Source organism: Meriones unguiculatus, chromosome 8 (assembly GCF_030254825.1).
Source record: "Meriones unguiculatus strain TT.TT164.6M chromosome 8, Bangor_MerUng_6.1, whole genome shotgun sequence".
NCBI classification, from domain to species: domain Eukaryota; kingdom Metazoa; phylum Chordata; class Mammalia; order Rodentia; family Muridae; genus Meriones; species Meriones unguiculatus.
The window spans coordinates 16831150-16856864 of NC_083356.1; the positions used below are offsets into that span (position 1 = coordinate 16831150).

The 25715-nt window shown below is 38.8% G+C and overlaps 1 protein-coding gene across 1 annotated transcript in view; it reads right to left on the reverse strand.

The window, feature by feature from the left end:
• The window catches only part of Atxn10 (ataxin 10), a 134637-nt gene that overhangs the window by 83330 nt on the left and 25592 nt on the right, over positions 1-25715 (reverse strand). The window contains exons 3-6 of the mRNA XM_021630875.2: positions 23170-23252; positions 13697-13793; positions 11041-11199; positions 4458-4538 (exon numbers count right to left, since the gene is read on the reverse strand). Of these exons, the coding sequence (XP_021486550.1) occupies positions 4458-4538; positions 11041-11199; positions 13697-13793; positions 23170-23252 (420 nt within the window). The remainder of the gene's footprint in view (positions 1-4457; positions 4539-11040; positions 11200-13696; positions 13794-23169; positions 23253-25715) is intronic.

Genomic DNA, 25715 nt, shown 5'->3' on the forward strand with positions numbered 1-25715 from the left:
CCATTTTTTTAAAAAAGTTCCATTTCTTATATGTGACTTAATAACAACAACAACTGTAAAATACACATTTTTTTTCTTTTTGGTTTTTTGAGACAGGGTTACTCTGTGTAACTCTGGCTGTACTGGACTCTGTAGACCAGGCTGGCTTCAAACTCACAGAGATTCGCCTGCCTCCCCTCCCAAGTGCTGGGGTTAAAGGCATGTGCTCCCAGCCTTATACAATACACTTTTTAGATCCGTTACTTTTAACTTTTGAGAAAGGTTGCCAATTTAAGTTTTACAATATATTCACAATATTGATGGTAGCAAAGTGAAATGAGCTAAAGTTAATCACTACTTAACACTGATCCACATACAACACACATTATTTCATTCAATCCTCACTAACCTCCATAGGACAAGTAATGTAATTAGTTTTATATTAAAGATGTCAATCTAAACGTGATAGCACACATCTGTAATAAGAAGGTACCCATACTCCCATATAAAAACATCACGCATGCACATGTGCAATGTGCATACACACAAATAACAATAATTTTTAAGAAAATGATATGGATGAGTTGAGCCCAGCTTAACCCAGCATGTTTATTTATTCTAGTGTTATAAAGCAATCAAGTATATACTAAAAACAAACTTCATGGTTCTCAAGAGCTTTGTATTTACATAACTCTATATGTAACTGGGGGAAACGAGGTTTATACTAGCATTAGCACAAACACGTAAGAAAGGCACTGGATGACACTATAATGGCTTAAGGGCATCCCACAGCTATGACATTATGAGCATTTTTGAACTCTATTATAATCTTATAAGATGACTGGCACACAAGTTCATTGTGGACCAAATGGTATGCAGCACATGACTGTGCCTCCTTGAAAACAAGCACACTCTAATAAATGCTATTTATTACTTTATTTATTCAGGCAAATGGATGGAAAGCCACTAGACCTAGCCCAGGATCATTACACATCAGATTCAAAGACTTGCTTTCCTCCTCTAACCCACAAACTATCGCTTAGGCCTCCTGAGGCTACCTAGGAACATTCTCATTTCCAAGCCAAGCTCCATGTCTAAGTCACTAAGCAACATGACCATTCTATTTCTAATTCACTTGTAACCAAATGAGTACATACTCTGTCCTCTCTCAAAATTATGACGTCTTTGAAAAAAAGCAATGAACATGCAAAAGACTTAGGAAATACTTACTGTATAGTTATATTTAAAGTCAAATAGGCTATAGTTGTTTTGTTGTTCTTGTTTTGGCTATAGTTGTTAAAGTCCCATATATGCAATCTTGTAAAGGTTTTGATGAGGACAAAGAATTTGGGCAAGAGGGGGACAGTGTTTTATGAACATTCCAGAGCAAGAAACAAAATATTTATGATTCAAAATCAAGGACATCACCAGCAAAATTTCAATTTAGATTTGAATGTCTCCAAAGTGTAATTTGTTGAATTATATGCTACAAAGGTCAGAAGTTGTATTAACCCAGAATAACAAGCTCACCACACTGAGATTTGTGGTACTGAAAAACCTCCTCTATACCTACAGATGTACAGAAAGCAGAATCAGCGAGCTGGGCTACAAAGCTCCCTCTGTAACCTCAGCAAGCGTTCCCTACAGAGTCCCAGATCCCTAACCTGGAGAACACAACAGCAATGTCTAAGTTACAGTGAGTGTGAGGATCTGAGGACAGTGGTGGTGCTACAGTTTGAATATGAAATACCCCCACACAATTCACATAGTAACACCTTGGTACCAGCACTGGAGAGATGGTTTAATGAGTAAGAGCACTTGCTATGAGAAAGGAGCTAGGCTTTAATTTCTAGCACCTATATAAATCTGAGCCATGACCTTGTAAGCCTATAACCCCAGAGTTGGGGGGCAGAGACAAGTAGATCTTGGGACCCTACTAGTCAGCCAGCCTAGCCAGAGCCATGAACTTCAGGTTCAGTGAAAGACCCTGCCTATAAATGAATGAATTGAAGTAAAGTGAAGTGAAATCAACTGAAAGAAACTGGAAACAGAGAAAGACACTAAACATCATCCCTAGCCTCCAGTGCACACACACATGTATGAATAGGCATACTCTCATATACTTGTTCAAATACCTCTCCACCACGGTGCACTGGTTCCTAGCTGGTGATGCTACTTTAGGAGATAGGAGAAGTTTAAGAGGCGGGCCTAGCTCAGGTCAGTGAAGACATGCCTTTGAAGGTTACACAACCTCTATCCCTTCCTCCAGCCCACCAGGAAGGAAGCCACTTTGTGCCCCAGACGCTTCCAATCATGGAGCAGTACCTCACACTGGCCCAGAAGCTAGACTACAGCCTCAAACCTCTAAAACTGGGAGTCAGATCAAATCTTTGCTCCATCAAGTATTTGCCTTTGTATTTCCACAGTGTTTGTTTTATCACTGCTTTCCAGTGTTTTATCACTGCTTTCCAGAGATACACTGAGAAAAACCAGAGCTACAAGCAGAAACAACTATTCATAGTTGAGCACGGTGGCACATGTTTTGCAATCTTAGTCTCTAATGCCAGCTTTAGAGAGGCCAAGGCAGTCTGAGACCAGCTTAGGCAACACAGTGCGAGACCCGGGAAGGGGCACGCCCTCACATTTACTGACTGCTAGCTATGCAAACACTAACTCCTTGATGCATCATCTTAGGCAGCTATCACAATAATTCCACCAAGTGACCACTATTACTGTCTCTTTGCATAGATGAGATGAGGCAGAGCTCTAAAAAGGGTAAACGACTGAGCCACCAACAGCAGCTGCCCTCTGTCCCTGTGCTATATACACATTTCAACCCGAGCACAGTACATACCACCTCTGAAGAGCAGCCTTTCCACCTGCTAACAACTACATTGGCTCAGCAAGAACGGGGACCAGAAAGTGCACAATATTGGCTCTCAATACTACTGAAAAACAAACTGATTTTGTGTGTATCTAAAATTCCCTCACAAAACAATCTGTTCCTGGGCTGGAGAGATGGCTCAGAAGTTAAGAACACTGGCTCTTCTTCCAAAGGTCCTGAGTTCAATTCCCAGCAACCACATGGTGGTTCAAAACCATCGATAATGAGATCTGGTGCCCTCTTGCGTGCAGGCAGAATACTATATAAATAATAAATAAATATAAAAAAATCTGTTCCCAAATAGACTACTGGCCCCTAGGTAAAGGAGTCAGAACCCTAACAATGGAAAGAATGAGCACAGGAAGAGAGCGTCCTCACACACTCACAGAAAAGTTATTGCCCACACCACCCTGAGCAGGGAGTGTGAGCGCTGCTCACTGACATGCCCCAGGAACCACCACAGATGCGTAGTACAGTACTTGTTTTATTAACTAATCCGTAACATATTTTAAAATGTAGACAGCCCCTGACCCAATCAGATATCCTAATGCAGGCAGCTGGAGACACAGCCTGACACCCCAAAGGATTCTTTATTTTTTTCTTTTACCATTACAGTTTATTCACTTTGTATCCCAGCTGTAGCACCTTCCCCCATCCCCTCCCAATCCCACCTTTCCTCCCTCTTCTTCTCCTACGTCCCTCCCCCAACCCATGATAGCAGAGGTCCTTCCCATGCTCTCAAGTGTGGCTCCTCCTCTGAATCGCATAGTTTGGGAACATTCTGAGTAACACACTGTCACACTCCTTCTCCAAAGGATTCTCCATGCACAAGGGAAATTTTTACTTGTCAAGAAAGCCACTGAGAAAAGCTCTTGTTTGTTTCAGTCCTACTGACCTGCCAAAGAACACTTCTGAACAAAGAGTACTCTCCGTCTTCCTTAGAAGGAGGGAAGGGGACCAAGCTTGCACTTCACCCAGAACCCAAGAGCCCACAGTCCCTCCTCCCAGACATGGACCTCTCCACATCAGCACGGACACACAGCAGCCCTTCACTCAATGGCTAAAGTCAGACACCAAAAGGACTCGGCACTCCCAGGGTTAGGAGGCACCCCACCTGGATTACACTCTACTACCTACCAGCTTGAGTTGTGAACAGGCCCAGTTAAAGCTCTTCCTCTATAACAAAGGTACACTATTTTGTGTAAATTATCTAGCAGAAAACTACAAACCAGGCAATATACACTCTAAATAATCAAACTAGTAATATGAACGAATAAGCACATCCTAAACATACAACTATAGTGCATACTTAAATTAACTGTTGTTATAAAATTGAAGAATTGTAACATTTTGTTCTTAAAAGTTTTACTTTTATTTCTTTAGCATGATTTTACCAAATAGTAGCATCACACTAAATTCTATGATGCTATTCTTGTGGCTATGCTGTGATGTTAACCCAGCAACTAATACCAGCACCTCACAGACATATGTACTTAGAGGTCTGTGGCAATGAGAAACCACACAGCACTCAGTCCAGGCTACAGAACACTATTTGGACTGCTAAAGGGTCAAAACCAACTGGTCTGGGGGTTACCTTTCCTGATCGCTGAGTTTGGCATACATGGCTTCTATCAACTCTGGGCTTTTCAGAAAGTGATCTGTAATAATCAAGAACCTACAGGGAAAAAGAAGGAAATTAGGTCAGCACACACAATAAAACATCCATGTCCTTACCCACTTTATAGATACATCTTGAACAAAAGACAAACCTGTCATTTGTTAGACTCTTTTACTACAGTCTTTTAAAATATTTATGCACGTATATAGCTGCTTTGTCTGCACGTGTACACGGGCATGTAGTGTGCGTGTAGTATATATGTGCACCACATGTATACAAACCACAGAAACCACAAGAAGGTGACAGATTCTCTGAACTAGGGTTGCAGACTGGAGTGAGCCCTCATGTGGATGCTAGGAATAAAATCTGGGTTCTCAAGTGCTTTTCACATTTTTCCAGTCCCAAGTTTACTGTGATCTTTTATGTTTTAGGAGGTTCATAAATTGTTTTTCTTCTTCTTCTACCTCCTCCTCCTTAGCATTAGTGGGGTGGGGGTGGGGGCTTGAAATATTCTTTTCTACAATTTTCCATGTGAAAATAACTCAATTGTTTCAATTAGAAAAGCAACTCTAATAAATAAAAGACTACAATTTTTCTGTGAGCTTTTCACTGTGAACAGGGACACGAAATTGCTATGAACAGGGACATGAAATTTAGTTACAATGTCAGATCTAGACAAGAACTGTAACACTGTTTTAGTCTACTATAAGATGAGGAAAAAAAATGGACATGTCATATTGTTATTCAAAGATATGCCAACAATGCAGTGATGAATCCTGGCTTGATTCTCTACTCCTTAAGAGCACTCAAGTTACCAAGAAAATATCTACATTGTCAAGCACTGTGTTCATCTGGACTAGAGAGATGACTATAGAAGCCTGAGGCAAAGATTATGAGCATATTTCTTCAAAGTACATCTTTGGCATCTGAAAAGATTGAATAGCATTAATAGTTCTCAATTGTACCTAACAACAGGTATCAGTAAGACTTAAGAACTAAGAAATACAATGTTTATAAATACTGTTATACTAATAAAAGTTGGCTATAAAGTAGTAAATACACTAACAATTTACTTTCTCACTAAAAAAATGTGTCATTAAGTATGATCGTCGAATGTCACACATCAATGACCACCACACTGTCCTGTATCTAAACATAAAATCAAACAAGTATTTATCTCTCCTACAGATCTTTAATATTGTCAATCACTACTCAGATCTAAATATTTCTAACAATAATAAATGTCAATAGTACCCATATTAGTTTAGGCAGGTTACAAATGAAGTAAAAGGAATTCAAGCATTCTAAGCTAGGTTCACAGGTAAAACTGGAATTCTGTAATCCTAAAGCCCATTCATACATAATTTGGCTACTTGGAAATCAAAACTTTTCTTGTGAGAGCATCTGTTAAAAATGCAATATTCAATCAAGTATGGTAGTGTGTCCCTAAGTTCCTAGCATAGAGAGGCATATGCAGAGAGACCGCCAAGTTCAAGGTCAGCCTAGACAACACAGCAAGACTATCCTCTGATGACACACCCTACCCAAAAAACACAATATTCCAAGTACTGTACAAAAAGCTAGAAGTTTTACTTCCAAAATTACTCCCCAAGTAGCAGAAAAAGAGCTACAACTACCAACGACCCAGCTATTTTACTCCTGGGCATAGAGCCAATAAACTCCATACCCTGCCATAGAAATATCTGCACCCCATGTTTATTGCTGCTTTATTCACTATAGCAAAAGACTGGAATCAACCTAGTTATCTACTGATAAATGGATAATGAATATTAAAAACACACATGCATACACACACAAACATACACATACACAAATACTATTCAACTCTAAAGAAAATGTAATAAAAATTGCAGGAAAATGGATAGACTTAGAATTACTCAAGGTCACACAATCTCAGAAAGGAAAAAGACACATTTTCTCTCAGATGCAGACTCTTGCCATAACATATATGTAAACAAATGCACATGTGGGTACAAAATAATACATAAAAAAGACAACAAGAAAGGATAAATATTAGGAAACGAAGGGGTGAACGTAGGTGGTGAACACATGCTATGAGAGGATTTTAAAAAGCTAAGTGTTTTTCTAGTTCTAATTCTGGCATGGATATTTGGAGCTTGGAAGAGGGTTAAGTGTATTAAAATATACCCAAAGGTGAACATGTAAATTCCAATGTGAAACTCCATAGTTTCAGAATGGCTATTCTAAATGGCTATTCTAGAAGTTCATTGAGATGTATAGATTTGGGACAGGGGGGAGGTGTGGTTAATTTTGGTATCTGATGGTTTTTCTTTACAAGATTTTTTATACTATGAAAAATTAAATTTATTAAAAATTTAAAAAAAAACCATACCAAAAAATTATAGAAAAAGACATTATCCAACTACTCAACCCAAATGCAATGCCAAAGACTTTCTTGTCAACACTTTCATGCTACTCCAGTCTATCCAAACAGAAAGATCTGAAGCTATTATTATAGTCATACATCCTTCCCTTTTTAAGAATGAGGAAAAACTGAGAAGATAATAAATCTTCATGTAGCTGGTGTTCTTTATCAGCCATCTGCACATCGAAGCAAAGGAAAGGGCAGAAAGGGGATCTTCTCTGGTTTTCAGCAATCAGTTCAGATTTAACAGTAAATCAATTTTTAGAGGCCTCTGAACAGTTCACAGCCAAATTCAGCATGTGAGCTACCCAAGTTACCAGCTGAGGACTACCTGCCCCTCCTGCCCCTGCCCTACCTCCACCTGGTGACTGCTGGCAGCTTCCGGGGTCCCTGAAGTCGATTTTGTATTTGCCCTTTATGAGCTTCGATTTTTATTCCAAGATGATAAGATACAGACCCCAGGTACCTATCAAGTGCTACCAAATAAAACAGAGCCCCGCTACAAACTGGCTGGCCCAAAGTAAGCTGACACAGGACTCCTCCTTGGTGATTGCAAATGCTATGTGCACATATTGAGGGCTGTTTTCAAAGTTAAATGTGTAACATTTTCATGTAACAACAGCTATTTGCATATGGTAATTCAAATACATATGATATTCAGAGAAGTAAATACTTCTAAACTTAGAACTTCAACATAATAATATTTCATTTAAGAGGCTCAAATACCAGAAGACTACCTGGGTCCTGACCACACTGTCCACTATGAGGAATAAATTCACAAAGATACTTAGATTGATAGGAAAAAAAATTACTAAAATGTGAAAAAAATGTAAACAACAAAATTTTCATGAGTTTTACAATGAAAAAACAGGTCAATCAGTTAGGAGATAATGTAATACTTGTGAATATAAATACTACATACTGACATAACAACTGTACACACAGACACTACATATACTTAACAGAGCCTGAAGAGAAAGAAAGCAACCTGAAAGAACTGAAAGGAGACTGGCTTGGTGGCACGCCTGTAGCCTCAGCACCGGACAGGCTGAGGCAAAGCGTTATTAGTTCAAGGGCAGCTAGGGATACATGACAAGTCCCTGCTTCAAAAGAAAGAAACTGGATTCCTGCAACACTCTAGCAAACCCAGCAGAACACACTCATCTTAAGTGCATACAGAACATTCTTCATGATGGTATAAGGGCCATAAACAACCTCAATAATTTAAAAAAAAATGAAATCAAACACATGGTATTCACCCAAAGTGGAATAAAATTAAAAGTCAATAACAAGATGGAATTTAGGAAATACCCAAATACATAAAAATCAAACTCCTAAATAAGCAATGAATTCAACTTGAAATGAATCAAAGTGAAAGCACAACACAGCAATGTTCAGACTACTAAAACAGTTCTCACAAGGAAACCGATGGGTATAAATGCTTAGACCCTATGCCAATAATCTAGCTTTCACCTTAAGTAACAAAAAGACAAAACCCAAATCAAGTAGCAGGAATGCTACAACGAAGGTTACACAACAAGTGAAACTGAAGGGTCAGTAAGGTGGCTCAGCAGGTAAAGGCTCTTCCTGAGAAAGCCTGACAACCTGAGTTCAATCCCTGTAGCCCACAAAAAAGGTAGGAGAAACCTAATCCACAACATTTGCCCTCTAACCTCCACACTGTGTCATAGCAGCTGCCCATCCCCCACCCTAATGCAATAATACATTTCTGTAAAAAAGACCTACAGATTCATGAAAACTTCTTCCTGTTTTTAAAGCTGAAATGATGGGCCTAATATTAACCTATAAATGGAAGAGATCTAAAGTAGCCTCCTTTCCCTACCACACACATAAATCTTGATAAAGAACATAGGCGGCCTAACATTTTCAAATTTTAATATTTGTTAATCAAGACCGTGGCATTAAAAGTACACTGGCATTAAAAGAGAAATTTGTGGTGAAAATCTCTTGTGTACTGTGTAGAAACATCGCCTGTCAATAAAAAGTTGACAGCCTATTAGCTGAGGCAGGAAACTGAAGGTGGGAGTTCTGGCAGAAAGAGATGAACTCTGGGATAGAGTCAGAGGGGAGATTCACCCTGGACTCTAAGGACATATGAAACTGAGGAGAGGTCACCAGCCATGTGGCACATATAGGATAGAATAAATGGGTAAAATCAGTTATGAGCTAGTTGAAGAACAAACCAAAGCTTATGGCACAGGCATTTATTTATTCACAAATAATAAAGTCACAGCATCGTTATTTCAGGAACTGGGGCAGGTAGAAAAGCCTGCAGTCACAGAAATTAAACTAATAAAAGAATTAAAAACAAAACAAAACCAAAAACTGACCAGAGGTTCAGTCCTGCGGAACAATAAAACATCAGCACTTGTATCCGCAGAGCACAGGAAAGCTGGCTGAGATCTTCAGTGAGAAAAGCACTTGCAAGCCAAGTTCAACTGAGTTCAATCCCTAACACCCAGGAAAAGGTATGTGAAACCTTTTAAATAATTAAAAAGTGTAAGATAGTGTACACTTGTAATCCCAGCACTGGAAAGGCAAAAACAAGGGAGAGTCCCTGGGCCTGGTGGCCAGCCTGCCTATTCTAATTGGTGAGTCCCACATCCCAGTGGGGAACTCTCAGACAGCAAGGTGACACATCCTAAAGATACCAGCCAAGGCTGACTACTGAACACACACATTCAGTATAAGGAGACTGCTCCACCATAGCACTTGGACTGCCTGTATCCTCCCACGTAGGCCACAAAGGCCAGCACTTTGAACAGCAGCTCATCTGAGTCTAGCTGATGCCTTGTGATGGTTCTACAATAAGAGAAGATGAGAGGCTCTTCCCTGAAGCAGGCTACTGTGAGACAGATTCTAAAGGGGTATTTTAGGGTCCTTTCTGTACAACTCTCTCACACAATATAAAAGCAGCTTTTACCTATAAGTAACAAACTATCTAAAGCTACAAGGGGCTAGTAGAAAAACAGACCACCACCTTGACCTGTGTATTTCTGATATTGAATCCTAAAAGATAGGTCAAAGAACACAAGATTAAAAAAAAAAAATTACTCCAGCAGATACTTCTGAAAACTTACCAAAAGTTCAAGAAAGACAAACACCCACTATCTTTGTTTGCTTTCTGGTGCTGTTACCAAAAGTAACTTGGAGCAGGAAGGCATTTATGTAGCTCACAGGTGATAGTCCATCAACAAAGGAAACCAGGCCAGTAGCTTGAAGCAGGAACTAGACCAGAGAACAGGGAGGAACACTGCTTGCTGGCTTGTTTCCCCTGGCTTTCTCAACTACCGTTCTTATACAGTCCAGGCCCACCTGCCCAGGAGAGCTCCGCCAACAGTGGACTGGGCCCTTGTCTTCAGCAATTAGCAATCAAGAAAATGCCGTGTGGATGGGCCCACCTAAGGAACTCTCCAAGTATGCCTATATTTGTGTCAAGCTAATAAAACAAAACAGCACACCTGTAGACTCAAGAACTTGAGCAGATCCCAAAAAGAACAAGTTCCAAAAAAATCTATGCCAATATTACATTAATTCCTAAAAAAAAAAAAAAAAGCTCAAAGTAACCATACAGAAATCAGACATTCTGTTTGGAGAGATAATGTGTGAACAAGTATTTCATCTACACAATGCCCACAAGACACACACCAACTTCATCTTTAATGAACCATCTGCTGAGGTCACAGTGGTCGCCAAAGAGGCTGTGACATCTGCACTAAGTTCACTCACACACTAACACTGACCTCCCCACTTACCACCTTAAAGAACCACCTATAGTCAAGGCCAAGCCCAGGCTTTCCCTCTTCTACAACCTCAAAACAACTATCGTAACTCAACTTTTTACTAAAACTTCTACAAAAGGGATGAGATTGTAGCTCAGTGGGAAAGCACTTGTCTACACGAACTCAGTTCTTCTGAAGCACACAAAGTAAATAAATGAGTAAGTTAGTAATTGGACTGAGCCAGATGTGGAAATGATAATCTCAACTACTAAGAGGCTGAGACAGGATGGAAACTCCAAGGTCAGCCTAGAGAACACAGCAAACACTGTCTCGGTATATTTCTAAAACCTCATAAGGAAAATGATCTATGAGGATGTCCTCAAGCAATGATATTTCTAGTGATACTTACGGCCATTCTGACTCTGGATGCTTTTGGTGAGCTTCTATGACATTAATCGCAATATTGAGGTTTTCTTCCAGGTCTTTCATTCTTTCATGATTAAGAGATGTGAATAAAATCATTGAACAGTAGGCAACAATCTTTTTGTCTGGATGATTTAAGCAAGACCTGCCAAAAAAAAAAAAAGAAATGAGGCTCTTAATCCAATTATCAACATGGTAACTTATGACTGTAATTAACACTAGCCAATTCTGTATATATTGGTATTTGGGGGATATAATAAAGGTCTATATGCTGTGAAACAAAGTATATCCTTGACTATAAAAACAGTAAATTTAATGTTAAGATACAATAAAATGAGACTGGCTCAGTAACTAAAAGCACAAATCGTTCTTGCAAAAAATCCAAGGTTCCTAGCACCCACCCCTGGAGGTTCACAACTGTCTGTAACTCTGGCTCCAAGGGACCCAACAGTCTTGTCTGAGAGCAACAATCCCCCACAAAGACTTGTATGCATATATGGGGGGGAGGGGGGGTGTGTATGTATGTATATTTACAAATAAAAATAAACCTCAAAAAAGACAATAAAAAGTTGCATTTAACTTAGGACTCAGAATTGAAAAGAAAATGACATTTGACTACAGGAAAAAAAATAAAATGATGACATTTATAAAGTATTAGAGGTGTTTATTTTTGTTAAAAAGAACAAACAGACCCAAAAAAAATGTAAAAAGACTATCAGCATCCCTATCCTAGTCATAAAGGACAGATATCCAAACAGAAGAACGTGGGGACAAGAGCCATAACACAATTCCTAAATCCTATCAGCTACAAGAACTTAGTGAGGTCATTTACTTATTGTCAGTTATGTCATGGCTCATCCTAGAATTTGTTTTTTGTCCCCACCTAAACTTCACAACTCAGGCACACTATTAATGGCAGTAGTCAAGAGGCAGAGGCAGCTGGCCTAGCCTGGTCAACATATCAAATTCAAGGCCAGAGTTACAAAATGAGATCCTGTCTTTAAAGAAAAAATAAAAATAAAAATAAAAATTAGTGATGTAGGTCGATGAGATCACTCAGCCAGGGGGTGCTTTGATGACCTGAGTTCAATCTCCAGAACCCATGTAGAAATGAAAGAGAGAACTGACTCCTGAAAATCATCTCTGGCCTTTACCTAACTGGCATAACACAAACACATGAAACACATGCACATGCACACAATAAATAGCAAACGTTAAAAAAAACATGTAATTATTGTGTATTTATGTAGCTTGAGTTTCATTCTTTCCTTTCATCTACAATCAACTGTTATTAAATGTAAAGGTAACAGATATATACACACACTTCAGGCATTTGAGAAATGTGCTCTGAGCTAGAGTTCCATAACTTACATACAAGCCCAGAAAACAAACACAACTAGAGAGAGCAGCACGGGCCTTACACCGCAGCACACATGGTGTGGATCCAGATGGCAACACTGGCTTCACACTGCAGCTATACCCGCTGCCACTGACCATCTGCAGGTCCCTCGCCTATCCAAACAGGATCAGTTCCATTTATCTACAGCACTTGTAAGGACAGAGATAATACACGCCCAACTCAAGGCACTTCCGTAATAGCTGCTGTTCTGCGGCCCACACTGAATCAGTCTACGCTAAGCTTAGCCTCCACGACCACTACAGTGTCTTTCTATTGCCTATCCACTTCTGTCACCAATTTACATTTTAATGTGATGCTCAACTATTTACAAATTAATAGAGCTTATTTTTTAAAGTAATACATAACATGAGTCAATTCAACACCCACCGTAAGTAACCAGACTGGTTACAGCAGCCATCAGACTGGCCAACCACATCTTATATTAATAAATAAGTTCTGTATCTATCTCCTAACACTAAAAAAGGAACTGAATTACCCTCTTCTCATAATGACAGACAGATATACATTTCTCAGAATGAACAATAGAATAGCTACCCCCACTTTTCATAGTGAAGTCACCTTACGATGATAAGCATGTATGTTAACCAAATCTTGTAATTCTCCATTATTTAGCAAAAATTATATTGGGCCACACATGTATACAACAGTAAAAAAAAAAAAAAGGATTAACTCACTGCCCATACTTAATGTCTTATGTTTATAGGGACTGGGGTTCTTTAGAAATTTCAAGGTTCTTAATGAAGTTACTATTATTACCATGACTTTTCTTTCTTAAAAATATGGCAGCATGTTCCCAAGGGCCACAAATCTTTGTAAAAGCTCAGTGAATATCAGATATGTGTATCAAGGAACCACCACACAAACCAAGGTACAGGAAGGGTCCAGGAGTCCCCTTCATAACCTCTCCCAGCTAATACCTACCTACTAAACACACAAAATCATGTGCTATCCTGAATTCTATAACTATAGTCTTGTTTTTCCTGCTTTTGGATTTCATAAAAATGGAATTATAACCATAATCTTTTTAGGAAACAGAAGAAAAAATCTTTTTTTAAAATTGGTTTTTCAAGACAGGGTTTCTCTTGTGTAGCCTTGGCTGTCCCGCACTCACTTTGTAGCCTCAAACTCACAGAGTTCCACCTGCCTCTGCCTCCCTGAGTGTTAGGATTAAAGGTATGTGACACCACATCCGGGGAAAAAAAAAATTCAACATCATACTCACATGAAGAGTTCTGGGAAGGCATGGGCCCAAACAATGGATTGGGATTCTTCATTCCGTGAGGCAATGTTGCCTAAAAACTGTAAGCCACAGCGAAAAGCTAGGAATATAGAAATGTAAAACTTTAAGATAACAGATTCAACACAATGAATAAATGCATCTTAGTAAGAAATATTTCCCATGTAAATTAAATAGGGAAGTGAGAACAAGAAAAGGAAGGAGGAAGAGAGGAAAGGAAGAAGAGAGAGAGGGAGAAAAGAAGAAAGGGAGAGAGGAAGGGAAAGGAGAAAAGAAGGAAGGGGATAAAAAGAAATAGGAGGGGGAGAGAGAGAAATTGATTGATTATTATCTAAGAGTCTCACTCCATAATGAAATCACCAAAACAACACTATATGAAATTAACTTCTCAAAGGTTATAAACTCAAATATAATTACATGAAGTATCATTAGAATAATGCTACAAATAAAAGATAACTACAAATTAGGTATGTCTGCACATGTCTGTAATCAAGGCACCTCTGAGACAGGAGGATCATGCTAACAAAAAGACAGGCCAAAATCAGTCCAATAAAACCCTGTCACAAAACAAAACACAGCTATACTTAAGAATGAATTGTTAAAATGCTGCAAGTTGTTTAAAACAAACATACCTAGAACATAAGGTTATAGAAATACTGCAAGTTAAAGAAAGCTAAAAGGAGATAGATCAAATTCCATCAAAAAAGGAGAAGTAGACTACTTAAAATTAGACATAGCAAACTTTAATGCAAAAGACATTACTGGAAATATGTTAAATAATCATTTCACACTACGTTATCAAAAACACGTAAAAATTTTAAATTGTAACTCATCTAGTAATACACTCTCAAACATAAAGAAAAACTGAGCACAGTGAGACCTATTAACAATTTAAATAGTTTTAAGATACCTTTTCTCAAAAAATTCTAGAAGCAGACAAAAAAAAAAAAAAAAAAGAAAAGAAAAAAAAAAAAACTAACTGACACCTAGAATATAAAGCAGTAAAACACCGGCCAAAGGTTCAGAAAAGAGACAGCACCAAATGCCAGGGAATACAGTGGAACACACACTTAAATACTGAGGCAAAAATGAAGCATGGTACAGTCACCTTGGAAAACAGCTTGCTAATTTCTTACAAAGGAAGCACAAAAAAGTCACAATGATACCATTAACAAACTATAAATGAAAGTGATGTATATACAACTAAGGCAGAAAATACAAACTATCAAGTATCTCCTCCATTCAGGGGCTTATTTAGCCTAAAGCTGGGCATAAACAAAAAGTCTGCAGCACACATTAAAATTAATGGCCAGGCATAATGACAAATATTCCTTTTGAAAAAAAAAAAAAGTCCGAGGCATTTGGGATCATCATTTATAATTAACAAAGTACAAAAATACCACTGCCATCAAGACAAAAGACCCAAGGGCTGAAAACGAACAAATCAAATTATCATATCCCACACTACTGATGAAATGTTAATGTATGTAGATTATTTTAATATGCAGTTATCTGCATACTTGAATGCTCATTTATTTATATGCAGGGTTTTTTTTTATAATAAAGTTTACAAATTTTAAAGAGTTTATAAAATTGCTTCATCAAAGTCAGCATTAAAAAAAAACATAGTTCTACATGCAGAAAACAATCAAGCATAAGGACACTGGGCTAAGGGATACAGTGATAATCTTCTTAACATGTACAAGACTCTGGGCTCAGGTCTCAATTTCCAGTAAGAGTGGGAGGATGACATGAAAATAGGACAAGAAAATCATTTATAAAAGTGGCAATATACGGGGCTGGAGAGAAGGCTCAGCAGGTATGAGCACCCTCATAGCAGCTCACAGCCATCTGTGAGGTGCCTTGGACATCCTCTTCCAACCTCCACAAGGTACTCACAGATACACACAGGCAAAACAGTCACACACATAAACAAGTGACAAGATACAAGTGACAGTGATGCGCCTGCTACCATGAAAGAAACTACAAGACAAGACAAAAGCGCTAAGTGGAACTACGCAGGTCCAGAGTTATATGACTCAGTTTCTATACAGAGACTGCATGTAACTGTCATTCTAGACCCAAGTGGGAAAGTCCACACAAATACACATTCATATGTCATTACTCAAACTGGAGGACATACATATTTGCCTAATGAAACCACTCAAGAATCCATGAGCTGTTAACAATAAGACACTGTTAAAACAGACTTGAGTGTTGAGGTCTTTGATCCACTTGGACTTTAGTTTTATGTAGGGTGATAAATATGGATCTATTTGCATTTTTCTACGTGTAGCTATCCAGTTAGAACAGCAGCACCATTTGTTGAAGATGCTATCTTTTTTCCATTGTATGGTTTTGGCATCTCTGTCAAAAATCAGGTGTCCATAAATGTGTGGGTTTATTTCTGGGTCTTCTATTCGATTCCATTGATCCAACAGTCTGTTTCTATGCCAGTACCATGCAGTTTTTATTACTGTTGCTCTATAGTACAGCTTGAGATCAGGGATGGAGATACCTCCAGAAGATCTTTTATGGACTGGGGAAGGGGTATAGGAGGAAAAGAGGGAAGGAGGGTGGGACTGGGAGGGGACAAGGGAGGGGGCTACAGCTGGGATACAAAGTAAATAAATTATAATAAAAAAAATTTTAATCAGACTTGAGTGGACACGAGTTCTTGATTTTGCCTCCTAGCTCTAAACATAAAAATAAGGGGGGGACTCTCAAGACATTTCTTCTGCCAGCATTGTCACTACAACTTACTCCTAGAAGACACTATCCTCTGCTCTGCTCTGGACAACAGTTTCTCCAGGCCCAGCTCCCACAAAGCATGGCATCAGCGATGTTAGCAGCCAGAATCCCAAAACTAAAGACATTAATATAATTTAAAGGGACACAAAACGTAGGTTAATACCAACAGACACAAACACTGAAAAAAGAAAGAAAATTAAAATTTAAGTGCTTATCACAGCCTGTTCATAGAATTTTATTATTTTCTTCTGTCTACTTCTGAGTCCTTAAAAACTAGTCTATAATAAGTGCTTATTGAATAGTTATGATATAAAAGAACAAACCTTTTTCCAGATAAGACATACTTTTAAAATAAACTAATAGTTCTATAAATACTTCCTTAGTAAGCTTCATGGTGAAGTTCCCTTGCAGCAAAGGGTGAGTTTTCCATCATGACCATCAACAGTACATTTCAGCATTTACTCAACCACCCAATGCCACAAGTGCAGTCTCCCCAAGGATCTCAGCCTGCAGATGAGGTTAGGGAGGCTGACCTCAGTCCTGGGTTTAGAAACTCCATGCATCCATGATTCCTGACTCGGAGTTCTCTTTGCTTCTTACCAGTCAATGCCATTAATTTAAACCTTTATAACAGCAACTCTTTACATTAAATCTTACTACCCAGCTGAGGATAATGGTGAAGGCCAGCACCCAGAAGTAGAGCAAAAGTCTAGCAAGTTCAACATCAGTTTGGGCTGCAGAGAAAAACCTCGCTCCCACATAGATGCACAAAAACTATTTCTATTCAAATTATGCAGTGACTGTTTTCTTCTCTTGTACCCTTGCTAGCAGAATGAGTGGATGGAAGAGACAAAGAGAAGGTAGGGAGAAACTAGTAGGGACAAGACAAGCGGCGGCGTCAGAGAACAGTAAACAGAAAGCAAGTCAGTGATTTTGAAACAGGAAAATGTAACATAAAGGATTAACAGGAGAAGCAACACTGAGGCAGCACACAGGGTGAGCTGCAGGAACCAGGTACGCTCCTAGAACTGGAGGAGCACATGGAAGAGGTTATGGTATAGGAACCCAAAAGCCTATTTGGTTTTTCAAGACAGGGTTTCTCTGTGTAGCCTTGGCTGTCCTGGACTCTTTGTAAACCAGGCTGGCCTTGAACTCACAGAGATCCACCTGCCTCTGCCTACCGAGTGCTGGCATTAAAGGTATGTGCCTCCACACCCGGCTAAACATACAATTCTTAAAAGTATACAAATCAAATGACACAAGAACACCAAAACTAAAATTCAAGTGTTTCTCGCAGCCTGCTCAGAAATTGTATTTTCTGTCTACTTTTCTGAATTTTTAAAAATTAGTCTATTATAAATGCTTTTTGAATGGTTATGACATAAGAGTATTAATCTTTTTCCAGATAAGCCATATTTTAAAAGTTACTAATAATTTTACTAAATACTTCAGAAAATTAACACTCAAATTTAACATGCAAAAAGAGTGAAAGAGATATCCTGGCCTGAGAGCCAAGCAGCCCAACTGTTCCTCAGCCAAAACAAAAACAACAGCAAAAACCTCTGAAAATCCAAAACACAATAATTCTGGAAAAGCAAAGACTTACAGATGGGCTAGGCACAAGCTAAAGGCAAGTAAAATAACAGTTTACTTTAGCAAACAGCTTATCAACTGATCTTTATGTAAACATTAAGAATAGTGCAAAGCCCCTAAAAAATGCCAGCATTATTTTTACAGATTAGGAAAGAATATATGCCAAAAACAACATCAATAGCTCAATTAAAATAACTCATACTTGTGTTTACATAAAATTTGATGACCATAATATATTTGTCAGACCACTGCAATTATTGCCTGAAAATAATACTCTAAATATTATTTTGACAATATAATTACAGTTCTTACCTCAGAAGCAGTAACAAAAAACTGGCACAGTCACCCTGACAAAAAAATCTCCCTAAAATAAGGTTCTCAGAGAAAGTATTAACAAATAGTGAAATCAAAATACTTCTTACAATTCTATCCATTGGTTTTGAACTAAGGTACTATGAAAATAACTTCTCAGTTTATTAAATGCAAATGTCACTGTTGAATTCCAAATAAAAACCAGAGGCTTTCCTATCAGTCCTTTCCTAGAAGGTGGTAAGAAATACCACTAATTTTCCTTTTCCTCCTTGCTTCTCTTCCAATTCTGCCACAGAATACAGGTCAACTACTGAAAATAGACATAGCTGAAAATTTGTAATTAGAAAATGCTCCCATTTCATGGACTAGAGGACCCAATATTGTCAAGATGGCAACTCTTCCCAAACTCTTCTGCAGAGTTATCATTATTTCTAATCTCTACAATATATTACAATTCAACAAAAAAACCACCACAGAGCAAGAGAGATGGCTCAGAGGTTAAGAGCACTGCTTGCTCTTCCAGAAGTCCTGAGTTCAATTCCCAGCAACCACATGGTGGTTCACAACCATCTATAATGAGATCTGATGCCACCTTCTGGTGTGCAGGTGTACCTGCAGACAGAGCATTGTATACATAATAAATAAATACATCTTAAAAAAAAAAACCCAACCACAATAAACAGAAAAAGAAAAGAAACTGAGCAAAGGATTCAAACAAACATTTCTCCAGAAATTTATAAATGCCCAATGCACAATGTGTATGTGCATCATTAGTCATTTGGGAAATGTAAATAAAACTCACACATTACTTCACACCCACCTGGATGCCTATAACCCAAAAAAACAAAGTGTCAGTAAGGATGTGAAGGAACTGGAAGACATTGTTGAGTGAATGAAAATGGCTCCACTTTCTTGATAAACAGTTTAGAGGCTCCTCAAAACATGGGAGCTAGAAAAAAGGCTAAGCAGTTAGGAGTGTTTGCTGCTCTAGCAGAAGATTAGCAATCAGATTCAGTTCCTAGCACCTGAGTCAGGCAGCTCAAAATCACCTGTAATTCCACCTCCAGGGGATCCAAAGTCCTCCTCTGGCTTCTGTAGGAAACCACATATAATATATACACAAATACACACACACACACACACACACACACACACACAGAGAGAGAGAGAGAGAGAGAGAGAGAGAGAGGACAGACGACAAAGTCAACAGACAGAAAGACAGACAAAGACAGAGAGACAGAAATGAATCTTTTAAAAAATAATGTTTAACATGGTGGTACTCAAGCCCAAAATTCTAATCCTAGGCACTCAAACAAATACATGTGCACAGTAATAGTGTCATTCACGATAGCCAAAAGATGAGAACAGTCTGTGGTCATCAACTGATGAATGGATACAATACAGTACTAGTCAATCCCAAAGAACAAAGTTCTGATGCATGCTACAATGTGGCTAACCTCAAAAACATTACAGGTAAGAGGAATCATACCAAGGGCCATGTAGTTCTACAATCCCATTTTTGTGAAATATTCAGAATAAATAAACAAATAGTAAATAAACTCCATACAAACAGGCATAAAATTGTGGTCCCCTGAGGTAGGGAGAAGGAAAGGGGAAAAAACTGCTCCCTTTATAACTTTCAGTGTAAGGAGGTATTTTCAGTTATGTACAAGTGTTGGTTACACGATATTGTACTGTTCTAAATGCTATTTCAACTGCTCACTTTGAAAGAGACAGTTTTATTCTAAGTGAAAGAGCTGGGAGACATAACTAAGCGATAAAAAGCTTGTCTAGTATGCCCAAGGCACCACATTTACCCAACACTACCAGAAAAAAAATTAATTAAACTGATAGCACTGAAGCTATCAAAATTATAACCAATTCTTAATGTAGCCTTTATAAAACAAGCCTAAGGCTAAGAATATAGCTGAGTGGTGGAGGTTTTCCTACCATACTAAAACTCAAGGTTCAATTCCCAATGCCACCAAAATTAGAAAGAAGGAAAGAAAGAGAGGAAGGAAGGAAGGAAGGAAGGAAGGAAGGAAGGAAGGAAGGAAGGAAAAAAGTCACAGGGATCTATTCTCTGACATCAATCAAAGCATTCCTTCACCACATAATTATGTTATAATAGCATTTTTAGGTATCTTCCCTTTTCTATTTTTGTTAGGTTATATCTATTTCAATGAAGAAGAATCGTTTATCATATATTGCAAAATCAAAAATCTTGCACAGGAGATTTAGGAAAACACAAGAAAGACAGAAAGAAATGTAGACTCAAGGAAAGAAGTTTTATGATGGAAAGCAGGAGAATGTACTATGATAAGGCAGGAGAGCCTTGTGACTCTGAGAACAAAGGGGAAAACAACAAGAGAAAATCCTCCATGTGGGTGGGTGGGGCTGGTGTCCAAAGTTTAAGAGGAGGGGCTAGCTCCATGCTAACAGTTCCACAATGCTGCATTTGCCAGCACTTCTGCTATGCTTCATTAGGAAAACACCATTAGAAGAAAACTCTACTTCTCCTGACACTATTTTCTCCCAATTACAAGATGGAGTGCATCTGAACAGTGGCAGTATCACACACCTCACAGACTTTACAAACACTGATTTTTTTTTCCATGCACAATGAAAATTGTTACTTTGTCATTGGTTTTTAATCCTCCAACTCTTGAGCACCAAGGACTTATTACAAAGTAGTTACAAAAATACTGTTAATACTAAACACCTTTAAAATACTTCACAACTGAATTCTACATCCCACCAACCTCTTAAAAACAGCCACTCAGAAAAGTTTGGAGCAAAGATGCTGTTTAAAATCTCAGACACTATAGTTAACTTTAAGAAATCACCACTTTCCATCACACCAGGTAACTGACTTAATTAATTGATTTACAAGATTTCTAAACCAAATAGTAAGACCCCAAACTGTAGTATAATCAACCTAAAATGAAAGCACTAGGAAATCACAGAGAGCGAAAATTAAATGACACCCAGCGGTGCCTGCAGCACACTAGCACACTGACTTAAGTCTGTGCCTACGAGAGGAGAGCCTCGCCTCCAGCTCTTACCTACCCACTGAGGTGGTGTCAGGTGTCAGCATTAATATAAGCATCCCTCATGTTACATAAGAACAGGGGTTAAGAAATATTTATACATCAAATCTGTTCTTTATTATCACAATTACTTTACCCTATAATCTAGTGTATACTATGGATACTTACATTAAGATTATATCAAATAATTTATATTTACTCATAACATCTCAATTCCTTGGAAAGAAGATCATATATAAAAACTCTATTATTTAATTTAATGATGTGTAAAGATAATATAATCTTTGTACAAAGGAGAAGCATTAATGCTACTAATACAAAAACCTAGATGCTTTCAAAACAGTCTAAGAACCTTCCAGTTTTTCAAGCTAAGATGCTGAGTACTGCTCTTAATCCCACATCAACAGCTGTTAACCAGAAGAGCTAACTTCCCTTTCTGTCACATGAGGTACCTGACTAACTTAACAGACTTAACATCTGGCTGTTCTCACTGAAAAGTAAGCAACTTGGGGACAGAGTCACTGCTGGAATCACATCGGTGTTAGTTACTTCTATCTTCACTGTGATAAAATACCTAAGAGAAGCAACTTAAAGAAAGGATTTACTTTGTCTCACAGTTTAAGATGATAACAGTCCACCATGGAGGGGAAAGCATGGTGACAGAGCAGCCTGTGGCTAGAGTAGCAGAAATTGTACTGGTTACACTGATTGCCTGAGCAGTCAGGAAGCAGAAGTCAAGTAGAACTGGAGGTGACTGTAACTCACAAGCCCTGCTCCTATGGCTTTATCAACCAGCTAGAGTCCATGTCCAAAATGTTCCATAACCTCCCAAAACAAGTGCCACTAGCAGAGGGCCAAGTGCTCAAACACAGAAGCCTGTGAGGGGCATTCACAATCAAGCCACAGTGCCTGTCCCATATGTAAAGATCGTAAGGCAGTAGACCAGGCATCACAGGCTTCTATAGCAAAGAACCACAGACCAGACAGATTCCAACAATCACTTTCCACCATTCTGGAGGCTGCAAGTCATGCTTAAGGTGCAGCCAGTGCTGATTTCTACTGATACTTTTCTTTTTGACTTCAGACTGAAATCTGCTCCCTGTGTCTTACACGGTCTTCACCTATGTGTCCCACTAGCCTTTTTTTAAGAAGACACTAAATTTCTTCACTGTACTTTAATTCCCTCCTGAAAAATCAACTCCAAATACAATCCTATTCTAAGTACTGAAGGTTTGGATTTTGCTATGGTTTGAATGTTTTGTGTCTTTCTAAAATCCATATGCTGATATCAAATCTCCAAAGTGTTCCTAGCAAGTGATGAGGGCTTTGAGGGGTAACTACATCTTCTAGTTAGTGTTCCTTAGAAAAGAACAAGAGTCCCTTTGCCTCCTTCTGCCCTTCTCCTGAGTAAGAACACAGCAAGAAGTCACCTTCATTGAGCCATAGAGCAAGTCCCTACCACAAAATAAATATGCAGAAGCCCTGATCTTGGACTTCCCATCCTTTAGTGTGATATAAGTATTTTGCTACAGCAGCCCAAACAAATTCAGAGAAGCCTCAACATAAGAAGCTGGGAAGAGACAAGCCAGCCCACAACAGGACGAAAAGGAAGCCACAGCAACAACCCTTCACAGTAACTCTTTAACCTCTCTTGGCCTATAGAACATGTGCTTCAGTGAATGACTGAAGACTCAGAGCATTAGTTTTAAACAGTCTTCAAGGCAATAACCCATTAATTATGCTTCACATTACCTGTCAACAAAGAGTCTTGTTCCACTCGGAGTTCACGAAAGAGAAGAACCAAATCAACGGCAACGCCAATTGTATCCAGGTTCCTGTATTAAATTTTAAGACAGAATTAAACTAAATATGTGCTCTTCCCTAATACTGAATTTCAAATGCTGATTTAATATATAATGCTGAGACTACTGATCAGCAGTTCCTACAGTGAAAGCAATAACAGCTTCCAGATATGTGCACATCCTGACTACCAAAATCTATAATTATTACCTTATCTGGTACAGAGAATTTTTCAGAGGAGCCCAAATCCATACTCTTGAAATGGAAGAATTATCCTGAGTTATATGGAAGACCAATACACCACAAGGCTCCTTACAGAGGAGCACAAGAAAATTACAAACAGGAGAAAGGAGGATATAGGCCAAGAAAAGTAGAAGGGCTGAAAGCTGGCAAGGCAAAGAAACTGATTCTGTCACAGAGTCTCCAGAAGGAAGCACCACCCAAGCCAATCCCTCATGGGCTGCTGAACTTCAAAATTGTAAGGTAATAAAGGTGTGCTGTTTTAAGTTTTTGGTAGTATGTCACTGTAACTAAAGCAAAATGACACAGATCTGATTAGTGCTTCTGTAAAACACACCTGAAAAAGGCTCTGTCTGTTGGCAGAGGCTAGAAGAACCGTAAGAACCATGACAGAAAAAAAAAAAAGCATAGTGCCTGAGACAGACTGCTGGTAGAAACACACACATAAAGCACAGCTGGCGACGAATGGAAGAAAATGAGAACATGCTATTAGAGACTGCAGGAATGGCGGTCTCTGCTCTGCAGTGCCAAGAGTCCTTAGACAGCATCCTACAGCTGTGTGGAAAAGAAAGAAAAAAGAAATGCCTAAAACTGCCCCATGAACTGTGACTTTCTGCCTCCTGTTCTTGAGAAAAGATACTTATTTTCTAGTTTTACAGGTCCCAGAGAAAGTGGAACTTTGTCCCGAGATGGATCCCCATCCATAGTTTCATGAATAAGTTAGGTAATTCAAAGGATTAGATGGGGAACTTCTGGCTAATGAGACTTAGAGGACGCAGACCTTGGGATAGCACAAAAATGTATTTTGAATATGACAGATGTGAATGTTTAAGATCGATGGGTGAACTGGGATAAGGAAAAAAAAACAAAAACAAAACCTAAACTCCTTATCTGTTTATATGATCTGGTTGGTCTTTGTCTGGAGCACCTGGCACAGAGTTCCTGAAGCCCTTACACATTCCTGAATGATAGGAATACCTCCTGATCACATCTGCATTCACACTGGAAAGTAACTTAGGCATAATGTCAGAATGGTGCCCGACTGCCAGGGGACCCAACCTACAAACTTTCAGCCCCAGAGAGGGAAAAGAGGTGAAAAGCATTCACAATAACCACAACCAGTGGCTTAATTAACCATGTCGGTATAACGAAACTCCATTAAAAAATTAACAACATAGTCTGGGGAACCTGCAGGTTGGTGAACACATTAAACTGCCAGGAGAATGGCATACCCAGAGAGGACACGGAAACATCATCCCACCCTATACCTTGTCCTCTGCATAGCCTTCTACCTGGATGTTCCTGGTATATATCCTTTATGGTGAACCAGAAACCTACTTTCTTGAGTTCTGTGAATTCTCACTCTTTTCACATACTGTTTGGTTGATGTCACACTACAATGGAATAGTTGAGAAATATAACAGAGACTACCCAAAGCTTAACTATTACTAAAACTGAACGCCGTCATGGAACCCTCAATTCCTAGTCAGTCATACAGAAATGGGGGTTGCCTGAGTACCTGATTTCTAGATAGTATCACAAGTAGCAACTCCTAAGTCACAAAGAAGTAGACCCCAAAGTGGCAGTGCTACTGGCAATGACTCAATCCCCGCCTAAGCTTGGTTTTGCTAGAAAACAAAAAGCAAAAGCATTTCTCAGAAGCCCTTAACAACCAGCTGCACCAAATACTTCTTACCACAGTGACAGTATTTCCTCTATCTAAGCTGCCCCTCCATGTATCTCTATAGAACCTAGCAAGTGTTTATGGCTGGCTGTTGTTCTCTACTGTCCCAGGCAGCCAGAAAGATTTTTCCTATCACAACTGTTCTTTCTATCCATGGAGAATAGCTGTGTTCAGTGGTTTCTTGCTGTGCCTACTTATAGCAACAGCCATCCAGGAAGTGAGCCTTTTAAGTTATGACTAATTCCCATAGATAGATAGTGTCAGAAAAGAAGTGAATTACTAAACATTCAGCTAGTATCAGAGATTCAGAACTAGTGTCAGCAAATACATGAGACTATTTAGATGTAACTAATGATCAATTTTGAGGTGAGGACATTATTCTATACAATCTATTACAGGTCTTCATGAAAGGGTCGCAGGAAGTCAGTCAGAAAGAGAGTCTGTTAGATACTACACACTGTTACCTTGATGATGGAGGAAGGGGTTGTGAACCAAGGAAAGCAGAAGACCACTAAAAGCAAGAAGAGACAAAGGAAGAATTTCCCCAGACCCTCCTGGAAAGGAAACAGCCCTG